This window comes from Candoia aspera, chromosome 1 (genome assembly GCF_035149785.1).
Source record: "Candoia aspera isolate rCanAsp1 chromosome 1, rCanAsp1.hap2, whole genome shotgun sequence".
Classification (NCBI taxonomy): Eukaryota; Metazoa; Chordata; class Lepidosauria; order Squamata; family Boidae; genus Candoia; species Candoia aspera.
Genome location: NC_086153.1, coordinates 316314876 through 316337942, shown reverse-complemented (window position 1 = coordinate 316337942; position 23067 = coordinate 316314876). Strand labels below are relative to the sequence as shown.

Genomic DNA, 23067 nt, shown 5'->3' with positions numbered 1-23067 from the left:
ACAGTCAGTTTTAATTCATTTATTTATTCAATTTATATTGCCACCCATCTCAAACTAGTGACTCTGGGCGGCTAACAACAATAAAAACAGTCATGATATAAAACAATAAAAACAATAACAAAAAATTAAAAATAAATATAAATACAGCCGAGCGATCTAAAAGCCATGGTGTTAACATAACCATGCAATGGAGTCCTTCCCACACTCAGGGCCCCAGGCCCAGGCACAAAACCAGGTTTTCAAAGCCTTCCGGAAAGCCAACAGGGTTGGGGCCATCCTAACATCCGGAGGGAGAATGTTTCAGAGGGCAGGTGCCGCAGCAGAAAAGGCACACTTCCTGGTCCCTGCCAGCCGACATTCCTTGGCTGACAGGACCTGGAGCATGCCCATCCTGCTGGACTGGATTGGATGGGAAGAACTAACTGGGAAAAGACCGTCCCTCAGGTAACCCAGTCCCAAGCCATGAAGGGCTTTAAAGGTGACAACCAGCACCTATTCTGTTCTATTTCATTTGTTGAAACTGTAAATGAGGGATCTTCTCTGCTTGCATTAATATCAATTGAAACACTAGATTCTTTTTTGGAGACCAGCTAGGTGGATTTTGAATTTTGACATCTTAAATTTATTTTCTTTTTCTTACGTCTTTTTCATTAATTTCACTTCTTATATCTTTGCTGCTTAGATCTTAGCATTTGATTCTGCAATAGAAATTATCTGCAGATGGAAGGACAATATCTATCTCTGAACTTTTAATGCTGGATTTCAGCACGTGGGAATCTTTCATTGATGAAATCTGTATTTAGATCGGAAGCACCTGGCCACTACTTCAGAGGTTTCAGATTATCTGACATTTAAAATCTGCATATCAGAATTTACATCAGAAATATCAATATCAATCTTGCAGACATTTTGATCTTTCCCTTTGAAAAATCAGCATTTCTTTCAGCTGCACTAAAATCAGAATCAGCTGATATACCTTTAGCTCCTAAATGTGAATAGTCAATAGGAGTTAAGTCAAATCTTGCCTGTCACAGCCAGATTCATCAGTGCCAATTTCAAATTCAGATTCCTGAGACACCGTTGGATACTTAGAATAATATTGCTATTAAGCAAGCTTTCACTCTTGTCAGTTTTAGAAGGAGCTATTTCAATCTTTGAAAAACCAAAATTAGGTAAACTGATATTTAACCCACGAACATAACTGTGAGATTCAAAAATATCCATGTTGACTTCAGGAACTCTTGTATCAGACTTTTCCCAACTAAGTTAATTCTGATAATTAAGTTCCTTGACACTTACAGATAAAACTACATTGACAGTACATATAATGCAGCAGGAACAACTTGCAATTCTGGTCTTACAATGTTTCCTTCAGACGCAATGTCAGTTTTGTAGGAGGAAGATTTCCCAAAAGAAGAAATAATACACTTAGGCATTTTAAATTTACTACCTCTCTTTTTCAAAGATTTCCCTGATGATCTAGAACTATTTTCAATGTTAGAATCCAATCATCATCTTCAGAATAAGGAACATCTGTACCTAAGTTCAGAATGGACTTATCCAAGGCTGAGAAGTCAGCAGCTACTTTGGGTGAGTAAATATCATATTAGGAATTTCAGATTTTTTGAATGATGGCACAGATACACTCCAACTTGAAGATTTACAGTACGTACAACATGAGATGAATAACTCATGAAATCAGCATTACAATTAACAGCTGACATTGCAAGTTCAGCTTTCAAACCTGGTTGGGCACATCTGCTTCTATTGAAGGCAAGGAGACTTTTTCCTTCATTGCAACATTCCCATTAGAAAGAGAAATTTCCAACTTTAGCATTTTGAACTTACTAGCCCCACTTTCCAGCTTAACCTTGGCCCCCTGCATAGAGACCTTGCCAAATGGTGGCTCCACTTCTAGGTCAGGAGCTTTCAGTTCCATGATCACCTGGCCTTTTGGAATCTCTACATCAGATGCTAAAACTCTGATGTCAGCCCTGAGTTCTAACATCTTCAGCTAAGGTTTGATGATGCTGAACTGAGCTTCAGGAAGAGACACGTCCACTTTAAGCATGCTAATGTCCACGATGACTTTGGGCCCCTTACTGTCTGGTTTGGAGAATCCCAAGCTGGGCTTCTTGAACTTTGGCATGTGTCTTTTCATCTTGCTTCCCTCTATGCTTTCAGCCTCTGACACTCTGATGTTGGCCTTGATTTTGGGGGCTCCATTTTTCCTTTGGGAAGGGAGACATTTGCCTCAACTTTTGACAGGGAGATCCCTACTTCTGGAGCCTTCAGTTAGGGACCTTGATGCTAGGCACCTTGATTCCAGACTATTTATTTATTTATTTATTTATTTGGATGGTTTACAATAAAATTAACAATTAAAGCCATAAAACATGTAAAATGTTTTAATTTCTTACAATTTTGCTTTCACTTTCCTCTCTGACCTCCACATCCAGCCTGGGCCCCTCAATTCCACTTCTGGCAGCTTTATTTCAGCTTCAGGATCAGCAGAAGGCATTGAGATTTCAGTTTCCAGCCCTGCTTTTGGGTGGGTTGCTTCTAAGGAAGTTAAGGTGACTTCTCTCTGTGTAACACTTTTCCCCTTGGTAAGTGAAATTCCAGTTTGGGCATTTGAAACCTTGGCATTTACTATCCCCACCATCAAGCTTAATTAACACTCCCCTCCACAACAACCTTACCTGAACAATCCTGTACGCCTATGTCGGGAGCTTTTAGTTCCACAGTGACTGGGACACCTGGAATCTTTACTTCAGGTGCTGCTGTTCTGATGCTGCCCTCAAGATTGTCTGTCTTAAGCCCGGATTTTATAGTACTGAGCTCAGCTTTTGGAGAGACGTCAGTCATACTGACGTCCACGTCGACTTTGGGTCCCTTGATATCTGGTTTGGAGAATCCCATGCTGGGCATCTTGAACTTTGGCATGTGCATTTTCACCCTGCTTTTCTCATGGCTCACTTCTGCTATTGGCACAGTGAAGGCCACCTCGGCTTCGGGCACTTCAGCTTTTCTTTTGGGAGGGGAGATGTCTGCCTCGACGTTTGGCAGAGTGATCTCTATTTCTGCAGCTTTGACCTTGGGAATCTTGGCACTAGACATCTCGACTCCAGGAATGTGGACTTTGCCCTTCTCTCCAACTTCCATGTTCAGGCTGCAGCCCCCAATCTCTACTTCTGGCAGCTTTAGGTCAGCTTCATGACTGGCAGAGGGTGCTTGGATTTCAGCATTCAGTCCTGGTTTGGGGACATCTGTTTCCATGGAAGGTAAGGTAATCTCTCCAGCTGGGATGCCTTTCCCTTTGGGAAGAGAGATTCCCAACTTGGGCATTTGGAACTTTGGCATTTTGAACTTACTATCTCCACTGTCAACCTTCACTTCGCTCCCCTCCACATCAACCTTACCAGAAGGAGCCTCTACTACTACATCGGGAGCTTTTAGTTCCAGTGTGGCCTGACCAGTTGGTATCTTTATATCTGACTGTGAAATGCTGATGTCAGCTGCAAGTTCATCAGTCTTCAGATCTGGTTTCATAGTGCTAAGTTCAGCTGTTGGAAGAGAAACGTGCACATCAGGCATGCTGACGTCCACATCGATTTTGGGTCCCTTGATATCTGGTTTGGAGAATCCCATGCTGGGCATCTTGAACTTTGGCATGTGAATTTTCATCCTGCCCTTCTCATGACTACCTTCTGCTCCTGCCACTTTGATGGCAGCCTCACCATCAGACAATTCACCTTTTCCTTTCGGGAGGGAGACGTCTGCCTCGACCTTTGGCAGGGAGATCCCTACTTCCGGTGCTTTGAGCTTGGGAACCTTGACGCTAGGCATCTTCACTCCAGGCATCTTGATTTTGCCCTTCTCTCCGACCTCCACATCCAGGCTGGGGGCCTCCACTTCCACTCCTGGAAGCTTAATGTCAGCTTCAAGGTCCGCTGACGGCAGTGTCACTTCCGCTTTCAGTCCTGTTTTGGGGAGGTCCGCTTCTACGGAAGGAAGAGTGACCTCACCCTGTGGGACACCTTTCCCTTTGGGCAGTGAGATTCCCAGTTTTGGCATTTGGAACTTGGGCATTTTGAACTTACTGTCGCCACTTTCCATCTTAATGTCGGGCCCCTGCAGGGCCACCTTGCCGGAAGGGGCCTCTACGTCTATGTCAGGAGCTTCCAGGTCCAGGCTGGCCTGGCCCGTTGGAATCTTTACCTCGGGGGCTGAGATGCTGATGTCGCCCACAGGTTTGCCCGCCTCGATCTTGGGTTTGGCAACATGGAGCTCAGTTTCGGGAAGAGAAATGTCCATTTTAGGCATGCTGACGTCCATGTCGACCTTGGGGCCCTTGATGTCTGGTTTGGAGAATCCCATGCTGGGCATCTTGAACTTTGGCATGTGTATCTTCATCCCCCCACCCTCGGTGGTGCCTCCAGCCTCCGGCACTTTGACGGCCAGCTCGCCTTCGGGAAGCTCAGCTTTTCCTTTGGGGAGGGAGACGTCCGCCTCGACCTTTGGCAGGGAGATCCCTACTTCCGGTGCTTTGAGCTTGGGAACCTTGACGCTAGGCATCTTCACTCCAGGCATCTTGATTTTGCCCTTCTCTCCGACCTCCACATCCAGGCTGGGGGCCTCCACTTCCACTCCTGGAAGCTTAATGTCAGCTTCAAGGTCCGCTGACGGCAGTGTCACTTCCGCTTTCAGTCCTGTTTTGGGGAGGTCCGCTTCTACGGAAGGCAGAGTGACCTCTCCCTCTGGGACACCTTTCCCTTTGGGCAGTGAAATTCCAAACTTGGGCATTTGGAACTTGGGCATTTTGAACTTACTGTCGCCACTTTCCATCTTAATGTCGGGCCCCTGCAGGGCCACCTTGCCGGAAGGGGCCTCTACGTCTACGTCAGGAGCTTCCAGGTCCAGGCTGGCCTGGCCCGTTGGAATCTTTACCTCGGGGGCTGAGATGCTGATGTCGCCCACAAGTTTGCCCGCCTCGATCTTGGGTTTGGCAACATGGAGCTCAGTTTCGGGAAGAGAAATGTCCATTTTAGGCATGCTGATGGCCACGTCGACCTTGGGGCCCTTGATGTCTGGTTTGGAGAATCCCATGCTGGGCATCTTGAACTTTGGCATGTGTATTTTCATCCCCCCACCCTCGGTGGTGCCTCCAGCCTCCGGCACTTTGACGGCCAGCTCGCCTTCGGGAAGCTCAGCTTTTCCTTTGGGGAGGGAGACGTCCGCCTCGACCTTTGGCAGGGAGATCCCTACTTCCGGTGCTTTGAGCTTGGGAACCTTGACGCTAGGCATCTTCACTCCAGGCATCTTGATTTTGCCCTTCTCTCCGACCTCCACATCCAGGCTGGGGGCCTCCACTTCCACTCCTGGAAGCTTAATGTCAGCTTCAAGGTCCGCTGACGGCAGTGTCACTTCCGCTTTCAGTCCTGTTTTGGGGAGGTCCGCTTCTACGGAAGGAAGAGTGACCTCACCCTGTGGGACACCTTTCCCTTTGGGCAGTGAGATTCCCAGTTTTGGCATTTGGAACTTGGGCATTTTGAACTTACTGTCGCCACTTTCCATCTTAATGTCGGGCCCCTGCAGGGCCACCTTGCCGGAAGGGGCCTCTACGTCTATGTCAGGAGCTTCCAGGTCCAGGCTGGCCTGGCCCGTTGGAATCTTTACCTCGGGGGCTGAGATGCTGATGTCGCCCACAGGTTTGCCCGCCTCGATCTTGGGTTTGGCAACATGGAGCTCAGTTTCGGGAAGAGAAATGTCCATTTTAGGCATGCTGATGTCCACGTCGACCTTGGGGCCCTTGATGTCTGGTTTGGAGAATCCCATGCTGGGCATCTTGAACTTTGGCATGTGTATCTTCATCCCCCCACCCTCGGTGGTGCCTCCAGCCTCCGGCACTTTGACGGCCAGCTCGCCTTCGGGAAGCTCAGCTTTTCCTTTGGGGAGGGAGACGTCCGCCTCGACCTTTGGCAGGGAGATCCCTACTTCCGGTGCTTTGAGCTTGGGAACCTTGACGCTAGGCATCTTCACTCCAGGCATCTTGATTTTGCCCTTCTCTCCGACCTCCACATCCAGGCTGGGGGCCTCCACTTCCACTCCTGGAAGCTTAATGTCAGCTTCAAGGTCCGCTGACGGCAGTGTCACTTCCGCTTTCAGTCCTGTTTTGGGGAGGTCCGCTTCTACGGAAGGCAGAGTGACCTCTCCCTCTGGGACACCTTTCCCTTTGGGCAGTGAAATTCCAAACTTGGGCATTTGGAACTTGGGCATTTTGAACTTACTGTCGCCACTTTCCATCTTAATGTCGGGCCCCTGCAGGGCCACCTTGCCGGAAGGGGCCTCTACGTCTACGTCAGGAGCTTCCAGGTCCAGGCTGGCCTGGCCCGTTGGAATCTTTACCTCGGGGGCTGAGATGCTGATGTCGCCCACAAGTTTGCCCGCCTCGATCTTGGGTTTGGCAACATGGAGCTCAGTTTCGGGAAGAGAAATGTCCATTTTAGGCATGCTGATGTCCACGTCGACCTTGGGGCCCTTGATGTCTGGTTTGGAGAATCCCATGCTGGGCATCTTGAACTTTGGCATGTGTATCTTCATCCCCCCACCCTCGGTGGTGCCTCCAGCCTCCGGCACTTTGACGGCCAGCTCGCCTTCGGGAAGCTCAGCTTTTCCTTTGGGGAGGGAGACGTCCGCCTCGACCTTTGGCAGGGAGATCCCTACTTCCGGTGCTTTGAGCTTGGGAACCTTGACGCTAGGCATCTTCACTCCAGGCATCTTGATTTTGCCCTTCTCTCCGACCTCCACATCCAGGCTGGGGGCCTCCACTTCCACTCCTGGAAACTTAATGTCAGCTTCAAGGTCCGCTGACGGCAGTGTCACTTCCGCTTTCAGTCCTGTTTTGGGGAGGTCCGCTTCTACGGAAGGCAGAGTGACCTCTCCCTCTGGGACACCTTTCCCTTTGGGCAGTGAAATTCCAAACTTGGGCATTTGGAACTTGGGCATTTTGAACTTACTGTCGCCACTTTCCATCTTAATGTCGGGCCCCTGCAGGGCCACCTTGCCGGAAGGGGCCTCTACGTCTACGTCAGGAGCTTCCAGGTCCAGGCTGGCCTGGCCCGTTGGAATCTTTACCTTGGGGGCTGAGATGCTGATGTCGCCCACAAGTTTGCCCTCCTCGATCTTGGGTTTGGCAACATGGAGCTCGGTTACGGGAAGAGAAATGTCCATTTTAGGCATGCTGACGTCCACGTCGACCTTGGGGCCCTTGATGTCTGGTTTGGAGAATCCCATGCTGGGCATCTTGAACTTTGGCATGTGTATCTTCATCCCCCCACCCTCGGTGGTGCCTTCAGCCTCCGGCACTTTGACAGCCAGCTCGCCTTTGGGAAGCTCAGGTTTTCCCTTGGGGAGGGAGATGTCCGCCTCGACTTTTGGCTGGGAGATCCCTACTTCCGGCGCCACGAGCTTGGCAACCTTGACACTGGGCATCTTCACTCCAGGCATCTTGATTTTGCCCTTCTCTCCGACCTCCACATCCAGGCTGGGGGCCTCCACTTCCACTCCTGGAAGCTTAATGTCAGCTTCAAGGTCCGCTGACGGCAGTGTCACTTCCGCTTTCAGTCCTGTTTTGGGGAGGTCCGCTTCTACGGAAGGCAGAGTGACCTCTCCCTCTGGGACACCTTTCCCTTTGGGCAGTGAAATTCCAAACTTGGGCATTTGGAACTTGGGCATTTTGAACTTACTGTCGCCACTTTCCATCTTAATGTCGGGCCCCTGCAGGGCCACCTTGCCGGAAGGGGCCTCTACGTCTACGTCAGGAGCTTCCAGGTCCAGGCTGGCCTGGCCCGTTGGAATCTTTACCTCGGGGGCTGAGATGCTGATGTCGCCCACAAGTTTGCCCGCCTCGATCTTGGGTTTGGCAACATGGAGCTCAGTTTCGGGAAGAGAAATGTCCATTTTAGGCATGCTGACGTCCACGTCGGCCTTGGGGCCCTTGATGTCTGGTTTGGAGAATCCCATGCTGGGCATCTTGAACTTTGGCATGTGTATCTTCATCCCCCCACCCTCGGTGGTGCCTCCAGCCTCCGGCACTTTGACGTCCAGCTCGCCTTCGGGAAGCTCAGCTTTTCCTTTGGGGAGGGAGACGTCCGCCTCGACCTTTGGCAGGGAGATCCCTACTTCCGGTGCTTTGAGCTTGGGAACCTTGACGCTAGGCATCTTCACTCCAGGCATCTTGATTTTGCCCTTCTCTCCGACCTCCACATCCAGGCTGGGGGCCTCCACTTCCACTCCTGGAAGCTTAATGTCAGCTTCAAGGTCCGCTGACAGCAGTGTCACTTCCGCTTTCAGTCCTGTTTTGGGGAGGTCCGCTTCTACGGAAGGCAGAGTGACCTCTCCCTCTGGGACACCTTTCCCTTTGGGCAGTGAAATTCCAAACTTGGGCATTTGGAACTTGGGCATTTTGAATTTACTGTCGCCACTTTCCATCTTAATGTCGGGCCCCTGCAGGGCCACCTTGCCGGAAGGGGCCTCTACGTCTACGTCAGGAGCTTCCAGGTCCAGGCTGGCCTGGCCCGTTGGAATCTTTACCTCGGGGGCTGAGATGCTGATGTCGCCCACAAGTTTGCCCGCCTCGATCTTGGGTTTGGCAACATGGAGCTCAGTTTCGGGAAGAGAAATGTCCATTTTAGGCATGCTGACGTCCACGTCGACTTTGGGGCCCTTGATGTCTGGTTTGGAGAATCCCATGCTGGGCATCTTGAACTTTGGCATGTGTATCTTCATCCCCCCACCCTCGGTGGTGCCTTCAGCCTCCGGCACTTTGACAGCCAGCTCGCCTTCGGGAAGCTCAGGTTTTCCCTTGGGGAGGGAGATGTCCGCCTCGACTTTTGGCTGGGAGATCCCTACTTCCGGCGCCACGAGCTTGGCAACCTTGACACTGGGCATCTTCACTCCAGGCATCTTGATTTTGCCCTTCTCTCCGACCTCCACATCCAGGCTGGGGGCCTCCACTTCCACTCCTGGAAGCTTAATGTCAGCTTCAAGGTCCGCTGACGGCAGTGTCACTTCCGCTTTCAGTCCTGTTTTGGGGAGGTCCGCTTCTACGGAAGGCAGAGTGACCTCTCCCTCTGGGACACCTTTCCCTTTGGGCAGTGAAATTCCAAACTTGGGCATTTGGAACTTGGGCATTTTGAACTTACTGTCGCCACTTTCCATCTTAATGCCGGGCCCCTGCAGGGCCACCTTGCCGGAAGGGGCCTCTACGTCTACGTCAGCAGCATCCAGGTCCAGGCTGACCTGGCCCGTTGGAAACTTTACCTCGGGGGCTGAGATGCTGATGTCGCCCACAAGTTTGCCCGCCTCGATCTTGGGTTTGGCAACATGGAGCTCAGTTTCGGGAAGAGAAATGTCCATTTTAGGCATGCTGACGTCCACGTCGACTTTGGGGCCCTTGATGTCTGGTTTGGAGAATCCCATGCTGGGCATCTTGAACTTTGGCATGTGTATCTTCATCCCCCCACCCTCGGTGGTGCCTTCAGCCTCCGGCACTTTGACGGCCAGCTCGCCTTCGGGAAGCTCAGCTTTTCCTTTGGGGAGGGAGACGTCCGCCTCGACCTTTGGCAGGGAGATCCCTACTTCCGGTGCTTTGAGCTTGGGAACCTTGACGCTAGGCATCTTCACTCCAGGCATCTTGATTTTGCCCTTCTCTCCGACCTCCACATCCAGGCTGGGGGCCTCCACTTCCACTCCTGGAAGCTTAATGTCAGCTTCAAGGTCCGCTGACGGCAGTGTCACTTCCGCTTTCAGTCCTGTTTTGGGGAGGTCCGCTTCTACGGAAGGCAGAGTGACCTCTCCCTCTGGGACACCTTTCCCTTTGGGCAGTGAAATTCCAAACTTGGGCATTTGGAACTTGGGCATTTTGAACTTACTGTCGCCACTTTCCATCTTAATGTCGGGCCCCTGCAGGGCCACCTTGCCGGAAGGGGCCTCTACGTCTACGTCAGGAGCTTCCAGGTCCAGGCTGGCCTGGCCCGTTGGAATCTTTACCTCGGGGGCTGAGATGCTGATGTCGCCCACAAGTTTGCCCGCCTCGATCTTGGGTTTGGCAACATGGAGCTCAGTTTCGGGAAGAGAAATGTCCATTTTAGGCATGCTGACGTCCACGTCGGCCTTGGGGCCCTTGATGTCTGGTTTGGAGAATCCCATGCTGGGCATCTTGAACTTTGGCATGTGTATCTTCATCCCCCCACCCTCGGTGGTGCCTCCAGCCTCCGGCACTTTGACGGCCAGCTCGCCTTCGGGAAGCTCAGCTTTTCCTTTGGGGAGGGAGACGTCCGCCTCGACCTTTGGCAGGGAGATCCCTACTTCCGGTGCTTTGAGCTTGGGAACCTTGACGCTAGGCATCTTCACTCCAGGCATCTTGATTTTGCCCTTCTCTCCGACCTCCACATCCAGGCTGGGGGCCTCCACTTCCACTCCTGGAAGCTTAATGTCAGCTTCAAGGTCCGCTGACGGCAGTGTCACTTCCGCTTTCAGTCCTGTTTTGGGGAGGTCCGCTTCTACGGAAGGCAGAGTGACCTCTCCCTCTGGGACACCTTTCCCTTTGGGCAGTGAAATTCCAAACTTGGGCATTTGGAACTTGGGCATTTTGAACTTACTGTCGCCACTTTCCATCTTAATGTCGGGCCCCTGCAGGGCCACCTTGCCGGAAGGGGCCTCTACGTCTACGTCAGGAGCTTCCAGGTCCAGGCTGGCCTGGCCCGTTGGAATCTTTACCTCGGGGGCTGAGATGCTGATGTCGCCCACAAGTTTGCCCGCCTCGATCTTGGGTTTGGCAACATGGAGCTCAGTTTCGGGAAGAGAAATGTCCATTTTAGGCATGCTGATGTTCACGTCGACCTTGGGGCCCTTGATGTCTGGTTTGGAGAATCCCATGCTGGGCATCTTGAACTTTGGCATGTGTATCTTCATCCCCCCACCCTCGGTGGTGCCTCCAGCCTCCGGCACTTTGACGGCCAGCTCGCCTTCGGGAAGCTCAGCTTTTCCTTTGGGGAGGGAGACGTCCGCCTCGACCTTTGGCAGGGAGATCCCTACTTCCGGTGCTTTGAGCTTGGGAACCTTGACGCTAGGCATCTTCACTCCAGGCATCTTGATTTTGCCCTTCTCTCCGACCTCCACATCCAGGCTGGGGGCCTCCACTTCCACTCCTGGAAGCTTAATGTCAGCTTCAAGGTCCGCTGACGGCAGTGTCACTTCCGCTTTCAGTCCTGTTTTGGGGAGGTCCGCTTCTACGGAAGGCAGAGTGACCTCTCCCTCTGGGACACCTTTCCCTTTGGGCAGTGAAATTCCAAACTTGGGCATTTGGAACTTGGGCATTTTGAACTTACTGTCGCCACTTTCCATCTTAATGTCGGGCCCCTGCAGGGCCACCTTGCCGGAAGGGGCCTCTACGTCTACGTCAGGAGCTTCCAGGTCCAGGCTGGCCTGGCCCGTTGGAATCTTTACCTCGGGGGCTGAGATGCTGATGTCGCCCACAAGTTTGCCCGCCTCGATCTTGGGTTTGGCAACATGGAGCTCAGTTTCGGGAAGAGAAATGTCCATTTTAGGCATGCTGACGTCCACGTCGGCCTTGGGGCCCTTGATGTCTGGTTTGGAGAATCCCATGCTGGGCATCTTGAACTTTGGCATGTGTATCTTCATCCCCCCACCCTCGGTGGTGCCTCCAGCCTCCGGCACTTTGACGGCCAGCTCGCCTTCGGGAAGCTCAGCTTTTCCTTTGGGGAGGGAGACGTCCGCCTCGACCTTTGGCAGGGAGATCCCTACTTCCGGTGCTTTGAGCTTGGGAACCTTGACGCTAGGCATCTTCACTCCAGGCATCTTGATTTTGCCCTTCTCTCCGACCTCCACATCCAGGCTGGGGGCCTCCACTTCCACTCCTGGAAGCTTAATGTCAGCTTCAAGGTCCGCTGACGGCAGTGTCACTTCCGCTTTCAGTCCTGTTTTGGGGAGGTCCGCTTCTACGGAAGGCAGAGTGACCTCTCCCTCTGGGACACCTTTCCCTTTGGGCAGTGAAATTCCAAACTTGGGCATTTGGAACTTGGGCATTTTGAACTTACTGTCGCCACTTTCCATCTTAATGTCGGGCCCCTGCAGGGCCACCTTGCCGGAAGGGGCCTCTACGTCTACGTCAGGAGCTTCCAGGTCCAGGCTGGCCTGGCCCGTTGGAATCTTTACCTCGGGGGCTGAGATGCTGATGTCGCCCACAAGTTTGCCCGCCTCGATCTTGGGTTTGGCAACATGGAGCTCAGTTTCGGGAAGAGAAATGTCCATTTTAGGCATGCTGACGTCCACGTCGACCTTGGGGCCCTTGATGTCTGGTTTGGAGAATCCCATGCTGGGCATCTTGAACTTTGGCATGTGTATCTTCATCCCCCCACCCTCGGTGGTGCCTCCAGCCTCCGGCGCTTTGACGGCCAGCTCGCCTTCGGGAAGCTCAGCTTTTCCTTTGGGGAGGGAGACGTCCGCCTCGACCTTTGGCAGGGAGATCCCTACTTCCGGTGCTTTGAGCTTGGGAACCTTGACGCTAGGCATCTTCACTCCAGGCATCTTGATTTTGCCCTTCTCTCCGACCTCCACATCCAGGCTGGGGGCCTCCACTTCCACTCCTGGAAGCTTAATGTCAGCTTCAAGGTCCGCTGACGGCAGTGTCACTTCCGCTTTCAGTCCTGTTTTGGGGAGGTCCGCTTCTACGGAAGGCAGAGTGACCTCTCCCTCTGGGACACCTTTCCCTTTGGGCAGTGAAATTCCAAACTTGGGCATTTGGAACTTGGGCATTTTGAACTTACTGTCGCCACTTTCCATCTTAATGTCGGGCCCCTGCAGGGCCACCTTGCCGGAAGGGGCCTCTACGTCTACGTCAGGAGCTTCCAGGTCCAGGCTGGCCTGGCCCATTGGAATCTTTACCTCGGGGGCTGAGATGCTGATGTCGCCCACAAGTTTGCCCGCCTCGATCTTGGGTTTGGCAACATGGAGCTCAGTTTCGGGAAGAGAAATGTCCATTTTAGGCATGCTGACGTCCACGTCGGCCTTGGGGCCCTTGATGTCTGGTTTGGAGAATCCCATGCTGGGCATCTTGAACTTTGGCATGTGTATCTTCATCCCCCCACCCTCGGTGGTGCCTCCAGCCTCCGGCGCTTTGACGGCCAGCTCGCCTTCGGGAAGCTCAGCTTTTCCTTTGGGGAGGGAGACGTCCGCCTCGACCTTTGGCAGGGAGATCCCTACTTCCGGTGCTTTGAGCTTGGGAACCTTGACGCTAGGCATCTTCACTCCAGGCATCTTGATTTTGCCCTTCTCTCCGACCTCCACATCCAGGCTGGGGGCCTCCACTTCCACTCCTGGAAGCTTAATGTCAGCTTCAAGGTCCGCTGACGGCAGTGTCACTTCCGCTTTCAGTCCTGTTTTGGGGAGGTCCGCTTCTACGGAAGGCAGAGTGACCTCTCCCTCTGGGACACCTTTCCCTTTGGGCAGTGAAATTCCAAACTTGGGCATTTGGAACTTGGGCATTTTGAACTTACTGTCGCCACTTTCCATCTTAATGTCGGGCCCCTGCAGGGCCACCTTGCCGGAAGGGGCCTCTACGTCTACGTCAGGAGCTTCCAGGTCCAGGCTGGCCTGGCCCGTTGGAATCTTTACCTCGGGGGCTGAGATGCTGATGTCGCCCACAAGTTTGCCCGCCTCGATCTTGGGTTTGGCAACATGGAGCTCAGTTTCGGGAAGAGAAATGTCCATTTTAGGCATGCTGACATCCACGTCGACCTTGGGGCCCTTGATGTCTGGTTTGGAGAATCCCATGCTGGGCATCTTGAACTTTGGCATGTGTATCTTCATCCCCCCACCCTCGGTGGTGCCTCCAGCCTCCGGCACTTTGACGGCCAGCTCGCCTTCGGGAAGCTCAGCTTTTCCTTTGGGGAGGGAGATGTCCGCCTCGACTTTTGGCAGGGAGATCCCTACTTCCGGCGCCACGAGCTTGGCAACCTTGACACTGGGCATCTTCACTCCAGGCATCTTGATTTTGCCCTTCTCTCCGACCTCCACATCCAGGCTGGGGGCCTCCACTTCCACTCCTGGAAGCTTAATGTCAGCTTCAAGGTCCGCTGACGGCAGTGTCACTTCCGCTTTCAGTCCTGTTTTGGGGAGGTCCGCTTCTACGGAAGGCAGAGTGACCTCTCCTTCTGGGACACCTTTCCCTTTGGGCAGTGAAATTCCAAACTTGGGCTTTTGGAACTTTAACATTTTGAACTTACCATCCTCATCTTCTTGTGTAATGTCTGAGCCCTCCACAGGAATCTTTACTGATTGAGCATTTGTTTCTTGGTCTGGAATTTGCAATCCCAAAATGGCCTGATCTGTTGGGGACTTTAAGTCAGATACTGAGATATTTATATCAGCAGCAATTTCTCCCATCTTCAGTTCAGATTTGGTAGCCTTATGGTCAGCTTTGTGAAGGGATATATCCACTTGAGGCCAATTGATGTCCATCGCTGGTTTGGCACCTTCAATATGTGTTAATGTACATTTGCTGGCAATATTTATTTCTTTTCCTTTTTCCTCTTTCTGAGATTGGGTTTCAATTTCTGATTTATCTCTTGAATCTTTTTTCTTTTTTTTCCTTATTTTTGGAATATTTTGTGAAACTTTGGTTTGAGAGTCAGAAATATGTTTTGTTTGAATTACTGCTGTTTTCATCTGTGATGTTGGAACTATAGGTTCCTGTTTTGTAAATTCGATACTGGATTTTGCTTTCTTGTCTTTGGATGTTGTAATAGTTAGTTCAACGTCAGGGTATTTTCTAATATGTTGTGGATGTTGAAATATTGTGTCTGATACATCTCTTTTTAGCTCTTGTTTTCCTCTTGCTTTTCTATCTATATCCAATGAAGTAGTATCCTCTCCTGTCATTACTTCAGGGAGTTCCATGTTAGTATCATTTTCATATTCTTTGAATGGATTTACTTCATATGGTTCTTGTTTACTTTTGTACATTTTGAATCCAATAGTTGGAAATTTTAGTTTCTTTTGGCTTTGTTTTTTAGTTTTTCCATGAATTTCCTCTGGCTGGAATTGTGATTCTGTATCTGTGCTTGTGGGAGAAACATCTGGAATGCCATGTTCATATGCATCTGATGTACTTCGAGATCTTCTGTGTCCCAAAATCTTCTTCCCCTTAATGGACTGGAATTTTGGCCATGAGAGTCTATCCTTTTTAGGTCTTTTTTGTCTTCCCACTCTTTGTTTTACAATTAAGTGTGTTTTATCTTCTTCTGAGATTGTCTTCTCAGATATTTCCAATGTATCCCTTCCCTAGGAAAAACAATTTCTAAAATGAATTTGTGTATCTATGAAAAAATGTATACTGTGTATTATTTATATCACTTTTATTTTTTATTTACAAAGCTTATAGGGTGCTATCATCAACTCCCCAAATATGTAATTTGAATTAAAAATAATACAATATACAGTACAAACTATTATGGGCATCAGGAATAAAATATTTAAAAACACAATTTAAAAACTTGCTCATCCAGAGGGATCTGTCACCTGAGGCTTGGTAAAATAACTACAAGCCACTGACTTTCTGAAGATTAGATGGGATGGGACCATCCAAATGTCTGGTGGAATACTGTTCCAGAAAAGGGGGGCAATGACTAAAAAGGAATGCTTCAATAGCATCCATAGGTGCTAGTGTCTGATCAAGGGGATACGTAACATCTCCACTAGGAGTTATTAGGTGGGCAGCTGTCTTCAGGAGAAGGTAGTCCTGCAGATATCCAGGCCTTGAACCATGAAGGACTTTAAAAGTGACAGCCAGCAGCTTGAATTGCACCTGGAAGCCAAACAGCAATTGGTGTGGCTGTGTAAGTATCAGTGTTATATGGGGAACTTAAGATATGCCCTGGACTTTGAAGAAGCAGGATAGAAAGAGTTTTGATACTTCTGAATTTGGTATTGGAGAAGACTCCTGAGAATACTGTGGATAGCCAAGAAAATAAACAAATGAATCATAGAACAAATTAACCCAGAATTCTCACTTGAGGTACAAATGACCAAGCTCAAATTATCATTCTTTGGAAACCAAGGGTTAAATATAAAGTTCTCCAAGATACAAAGGAGGATTGGGATTGCCCGACTTTACACTTTATTTTGTAGCCCGCTGTTTCGTTTGGATGAAAGAATGGCTAGTGTTAAGAAATAAGAGAATGTTAGAATTAGAAGAGCACAGCCTGAGGTTTAGGTGGCATGGGTTTTTATGGTATGATAAAGTTAAAGTGAATATAGAGTTCAAAAATCATTATGTTAGGAATACCATATTGAGAATAGGGAACAGATATAAACCTAGGCTGTGCTCAAAAATACCTTTATTGGCCTCAGCACAAGAAGCACTTTATAGAAAAGAAACAGCAGGCAAAGAAAAATGGTTAATATGTCAAGATTTGCTAATATAGGAAAATTGAGAACTTGAGATGAAATCAACAGAACAACTGACTGCAGAAGTATTTACTTTTCAATGATTTTCATACGCACAGTTAAGGGAGAGGTTTAATATGGATAAAAAGCTACCAGTTATAGAACAAAATGTAATGGAATTTGAAATGGGGTGTCCAGGGAGGGGTAGCACCTCTAGTGGAGGGGCCTGCTGTGCCCTATTTAGGGCTGCCCCTTCACCTTAGGTCCTCACCTGGTACTCATCTCTCACCAGTGGCTCCAAGTAGCTGGAGCAGCGGCCACACCCCAGTAAACTGTCTTGGCAGACGGGCCAAACCAGGTGACGGTAGCCGATAGGTATTTTGACTCTTGGTGAGATAGGGGATTTGTCTATCCCAGTGTGTGAAATCTGGCCCTAGCAGATTGAGCGGAGGATACTGATCAACAGTCCAATGGTCAAGAAGGCAGGCCCAGCAGACACTGTGGAGTGCTAAGAGCACAACAAGACACTTAGATGTCCTTGTCATCCACTGCAGCAGGAGAGGTCTCCAGTCGTAATGATTCTCCTTGCCACTGGATTAAGGTCTCTAATGCAGAGAGAGTGGGACTGCCCTTGTGCAACGACTGTTCCACTTAAAACTCCATCACACACAGGTTTCTGTTGTGCAATTCATCTTAATCTACAATGCATCTGCAATTCATCTCAGTCCAACCCTAATTTGTTGAGCCCTGTAGCAAAAGGGGAGTGGTGAAGCAACAGGTGGAGATGACCACTGGCAGTTGTAGTCACAAACCTGCACGTGGATGGCCCTTGGACCAGTGGTTGTTCATCTCAGTATCAGGGGCAGCAGAGATGTCTGGCAGCATCCAGGGAGATTGGACAGCCCTTCTAGGATAGAACTGCCCACCCTTGCATGAGGGAGGGGGTACCCTAAACATTGCCTGCCCCACAACATCTGGCTAGCTAACCACAGCTGGTAGATCATCCCCTTAGAGGTCGAGAATCAAGAAAAATAAATAAAATCTCATTTTCGGAACATGGAATGCCCACACCTTGCTGGACAGAGACAAAGTATCAAGGCCAGAAAGATGAATAGCACTCATAGCAGCTGAACTTCATTGTTATAGCATTGACACTGCTGCACTCAGTGAGACCAGGCTTGCAGACAAGGGTTCACTACAGGAAGCAGCGAGTGGATATACATTCTTTTGGAAAGGGAAACCAGAGACTGACAACAAGACTCATGAAGTAGGTTTTGCAATCAAAACTGCTTTGCTGAAGAACATCTCTACTCTACCCACTGGAATAAATGAACATATTATGAAATTCTGCTTTCCTCTCAACAAGTCTCGGTATATCACCATTGTCAGCATCTATGCACCAGCTCTCATAGTCCAGATGAAGACAAGGAAGGTATCTATGAGGACCTGGACCAAATTATTCAAACCTCCGCCAGCAACAAACTCATTCTGGGCGACTTCAACGCTAGGGTGGGGACTGACTGTGGCAACTGGGACAGAGTACTTGGGAGACATGATCTGAGAAAACTAAACAATAATGGCCTGATGAAGGCATTTGACACTGTAGACAGGGAGGCTCTCTGGATCATGCTGAGATGTTATGGATGTCCAAGGAAATTTGTGAAGTTGATTCAGCTAGTCCATGACAGAATGACAGGATAGGTCCTTTACAAGAGTGATACATCAGCTGCATTTGCCATTTCCAATGAGGTAAAACAGGGTTGTGTGCTAGCCCCAATTCTATTCAATCTGTTCTTTACTTGCATGTTGTCACATGCAGTCCAGGGTCTGAAGGAACGAGTGTACATCAACGAATGTACCAATTGGATGGCTCTCTCTTTGACCTTTGCCGCTTGAATGCATGGACGAAGTGCATTTGAAGGGGGGAAATGGTACCAAATATGTCTATAACTGCTGTAAAGAAAATTGGAAGTTGCTTCTTTAAGTATCTCTTTTTTCCCCTCTTCTTTCTATCATTTCTATTGTTTTCAACACTTTTTTCTTTATTTTTCTTCCTTTCCTACTTTTTTCCTATATTTTTTCATGTTTATCTTTTAACTTTGTAAAAAAAATCTTTAATAAAAATAATTTTTTCTTTTTTCATTTCCCCCCTTCAAAATTATATAACACAGTTCCCTTCTCCCTATATACAGCCCTTTTTAATTGGTAAATCCAGAAATCACCAGTTCATTTTTATCCATTTTCAGCAAAAAGTCCATAAAGGGTTTCCAGTCTTTTATAAAAGTAGTTGTTGTTCCTTACTTAATCAAACAAGTCAGTTTTATAAATACAAAATTACCATTCTTTGGACACATTATGCAAAAACCTAGGTCTCTGGAGAATGCTGGGAAAGGTGGGAGGAAAGAGAAGGAGATGACCAACAGCAAGGTGGATAGTCTCAATTACAGGAGTAATGGTACTTGACTTGAAGGACTTGACTTGAAGGACCAGGCTGGGGACAGATCATCCTAGAAAAAATCTATCTATGTTGTCACTAAGGGTGGCCACTGACCTGATGGCACATAATCAATCAATCAGTCAGGGTGTGCCAATATTTATTCAAGTTGTCATATTATAATAATAATTTATGAAACTTGTATGCCACCTGACTCAACAACTCTGGGTGGCTCACAACAATCAAAGAAATTACAATAAAATCAATAAAAAATAAAGATAAAGATGACAAATGTGATGAAGTGAGGGGTCTCAACTCTCCCTTGCCAAAGGCATGGGTGGATTCTTGATCAGCTGTAGCTTCTGCCTTCCCATTTTTAAAATATTAGAGTTCAATACTGAATGTTTAAGTCAAATAGAGAAAAATATCTAAACTATATAGAGTTAAAAAAGAAACTTGAAGCAGCAGATATGCATGTCAGTTAAATTTCATTTTCAGCCAGTAACCCAAGAATGGAAGCACATAGCAAAATAAAATAAAATAAAATTCATACCATTATATTATTTATTTGGTATTATTCATACCATTATATTTCTTATTTAGAAATCAACTTTGCTTACCTTAATAGTTTAAAATTTGAAATCCAGATGCACTATTTCTAACTTTTGCTATTACAATGTCAAGCAAAAAAGGGCTTTTTTCCCACTCTTATTTTTCCTTCTTCAAATTGGCCTTTATTAAAGATTTAATGTATTCATCAAACATTTTTTCTTTTGCCTTCCCATTGGCTTGCATATTTAAAAAAGCAATCATTTTATTTGTGTGGCAGGTAGAAAGATTGCTCCCTAGGCCCCTCCTGATGATGCCCAGATATATCTTTCAACCCTGGGCTGGACAAGTAAGCCTACTGAAGTTCTGTCCCAGTGCCTGGAGTCTGTAAGAGTTTGGATGGGGAGGAACTGTCTCTGACTTAATCCTACCAAGACCAAGTGGCTGTGGGTGTTTGGGGCCTCCGGATCTGGGATATTTCATCTCTGACCTTGGGTGGGGTGGATTTCCCCATTCAAGGGTGAAGCACAACCTGGGGGTCTTCCTGGACTCACAGCTCCTGCTTGAAGAGCAGGTGTTAGCGAGACTCAGAAAAGCCTTTGCACAGCTCCATCTGGTGCACCATTGCACTTTCAGTCATGGCAAGCTTGGACTCAGACAAGGAGACTGACAACAAGCAGCCTTCTCCAGATTTGTTGGAGGAACCACCGCTTGAGGAGGTGCAGGCAGTTGAGGCAGGGCTGTCTGGCAATCAATAGGAAAGCTGCTGTCAGTCTCCAAAGGTGAAGAATCTGAGTTGCTGCCTCCCCCCAGCACAAGGGCTCGCCTCCTAGAGAAGAAAGCAGAGCAAAGGCTGCACCCTTCCTAATGAGCAACACCAGTGCTGGTTCTATTTAAGAAGAGCAGCAACCTCAAGCCTCTCTGCTGGCAACAACCATCCATTTACCCAGAGTCTGTGTGCATTGACTCCTGACTTGAAATCCCATAACTCTGGCTTTGGACCCAGACCAGATGACAAATCTCCTGCAATGTTTGACTCTTGGACTTTGTTTTGACTACTCTTGTGCCTGCTGCTTTGGATTTGGAACTCTTGTAAGGCAAGTTTGCTGGACTTTTGGGACTTGTTTTCTCACTGTGTGTGCAAGTGCGTTTGTGCTCATGCTTCCTCTGCCTCTTGGGCATTTGTTTCACAAAATTAGCAATAAAGCCCCCAACCATCTCTCTGTGTTTGTGTGTGCTTGCCTGGGACAGGGCAGTTTCCTAGACTGGGGGGCCCTTCAGACAGTCCCTCATGCCCCGGTTACCTCACAGCTTGACTACTGCAATGCACTCTAGGTAGGGTTGCCCTTGAAGTTCACCTGGAAGTTTCAACTGGTCCAGAATGCATCGGTACTAGCAGTGATGGGCACACCACAATATGCCCATGTAATTCCTCTGCTTTGGGAGCTGCATTGGTTGCCAGTTTGCTTCCAGGTCTGATTCAAGGTGCTGGTTGTTACCTATAAAGCCCTACATGGCATAGGGCCTGGTTACTTGAGGGACTGCCTATCTCCCATGGTATCTGCCTGGCCAATTCAATCTGGCAGGGTCGGTGCACTCCAGGTTCCTTCAATTAAGCAATGCCATCTATCGGGACCCTAGAAGCAGGGCCGCAACTAGGGGGGACAACCGGGGCATGTGGCCCGGGCGCCACGCTGGGGGGGCACCAAAATGAGTGCTGGGGGCGGCCCAAATGGGCATGGAATCCATGTTTTTCCCCGGGTGACACAGACCCTAGTTACGGCCCTGCTTGGAAGCACACCTCCTCTGTGACAGTATCTGCCCTAGGTGGCCTAGCACCACACCAGGCTTTTGGTGAGGATGACTGAAGCCTCCTTTTAACCTAGGTTGTTCTCTCTTGTTTCTGCCCAGTTTGCCATTTCTAAGATTTTTGTTTCTTGTTATTTTTATTCTCTTGTTTTCAAGCCGGGTAACAGGGCAAATCTTACAGCCCTTTTTCCCCACTCCCTTGCCCTTTGGAATGCTCAATTCAGTGCTGGGATAATTAGCAAGAAGGGAATTAATCTTTGTATTGTATTCATTGGAGAGGAAGGGATTACAAGAGAGCAAGCAGGCACACAATGGAGAATACACATTGAAAAGAATGTGCTAGCGCCTGCCTACTGTAGTGAGGTGCAAGCAGCTTAGAAGGCAAACAAAAGCCTTCAGTATGAAACTGATTAGGGTCTTGTCAGTGTCAGGCAGCAGTCCAGCTGGCCAGAGGGTTCTGTTCAACTAATTAAGGTCACAGACTGAATTTGTTAATTTGCCATTACCATTTTTTAGGGATGTGCTGTGCTGCAGAGAAATGCAGCTCAGCAAGAAATAGCTTATTTCGGCAATCTCTCTGCTCTGTGAGGGGGGGGGAAGGAAAAAAATTGGTAAGGCACAGGAAATGCATACTGACTGACTCTCACATGACTGAAAGAGATGCTGCAAAGGCTGTAAATGCAGGTATTGGTCTCAAAGTTACTTTTTCATCACTGTCATAACTGTGAATGGTCTCTCTCTGAGGCAGTCGCTAAATGAGACTACCTGTACACAATTACAGGCTGATTGTGGAAGATTAAATTGCAGCATCACTGTGCCTTTTTGTGGGCTGTTCCAAACTTCAGAGTTAAGGCAAGTCACTACTAAACACCCTTTTTAGAAGTGGGATCTTCTCTGGAGAATTCCTTTCCTCATTTTGTCCAAGTACAAACTTCATGGTGGTAGAACCTTGGTTTTGGAATTTCCTTCTTTTATCTTTTCAGGTGCAAAACTGCATGGTCTTTATGCTGCAGATAAAAATGTTTTTTGGGGGGCTTCTAATTTTTTTTTACAGAGATTAGTTTCATTGCTGTTTTAGATCTGCTAGTGCTATTTTACTTATTTGATTATGTTTTACAGTACATGATTTTAAGTGACATTGCTAAAGATGCTTTATGAATTGAGCAATGAAATAATGTATTAAATGGTTTCATCCATCAAATAAATAACTTGTTTTAATTTCTTTTAGAAAATGGGCTTCCCCTCATTATTAAATAAACAGACTCCGCCATCCCAATATGCTTTCCATAGCTGGTATTAACAATTGCTTTAATGTGTTTTTATAACATTTTATTGTCTTTTTGTTAACTTTATAGTGAGAAAGAGGTGCCTTATTTTCAAATAACTCCTGAGCAGAAATCCAGCAGACCAAGAGCAAACTGAGTGGCTTTAGGTTAGTTACTTTTTCTCAATTTTGCAGGGATATAGTGAGGATAAAATGAGCTGAGGGGAGAGGAGATAACTATCTTCATTGCCTTAGCCATCTTGAAGGAAGATAAATTATGGACATAATCGTAATACTGTAAGATAAATTTGTGATAAAAGAAAGCAAAAGTGCATATTTTCTTCTTTTTCATCATTTATTTTGCAAGCTTGTTACACATATACAGGATGTACCAAAAATCAGGGCCCATGAACTAATCACAATGTTTTATTTATTAATATTTTTTTCACAGAAAATGTTACTGTACTTAGGAACATTCAAAGATCAAACATCAAATGAGTAAGGAAGTGCTTAGAAGAAAATGGCAACCAATTCAAACATT

General features: G+C 48.1%; 1 protein-coding gene across 1 annotated transcript in view; it reads right to left on the bottom strand.

Annotated features, from left to right (window-relative positions):
• The window catches only part of AHNAK2 (AHNAK nucleoprotein 2), a 71657-nt gene that overhangs the window by 5945 nt on the left and 42645 nt on the right, over positions 1-23067 (bottom strand). The window contains exons 7-8 of the mRNA XM_063289034.1: positions 7534-15366; positions 2703-7395 (exon numbers count right to left, since the gene is read on the bottom strand). Coding sequence (XP_063145104.1) covers positions 2703-7395; positions 7534-15366 — 12526 coding nt within the window. The remainder of the gene's footprint in view (positions 1-2702; positions 7396-7533; positions 15367-23067) is intronic.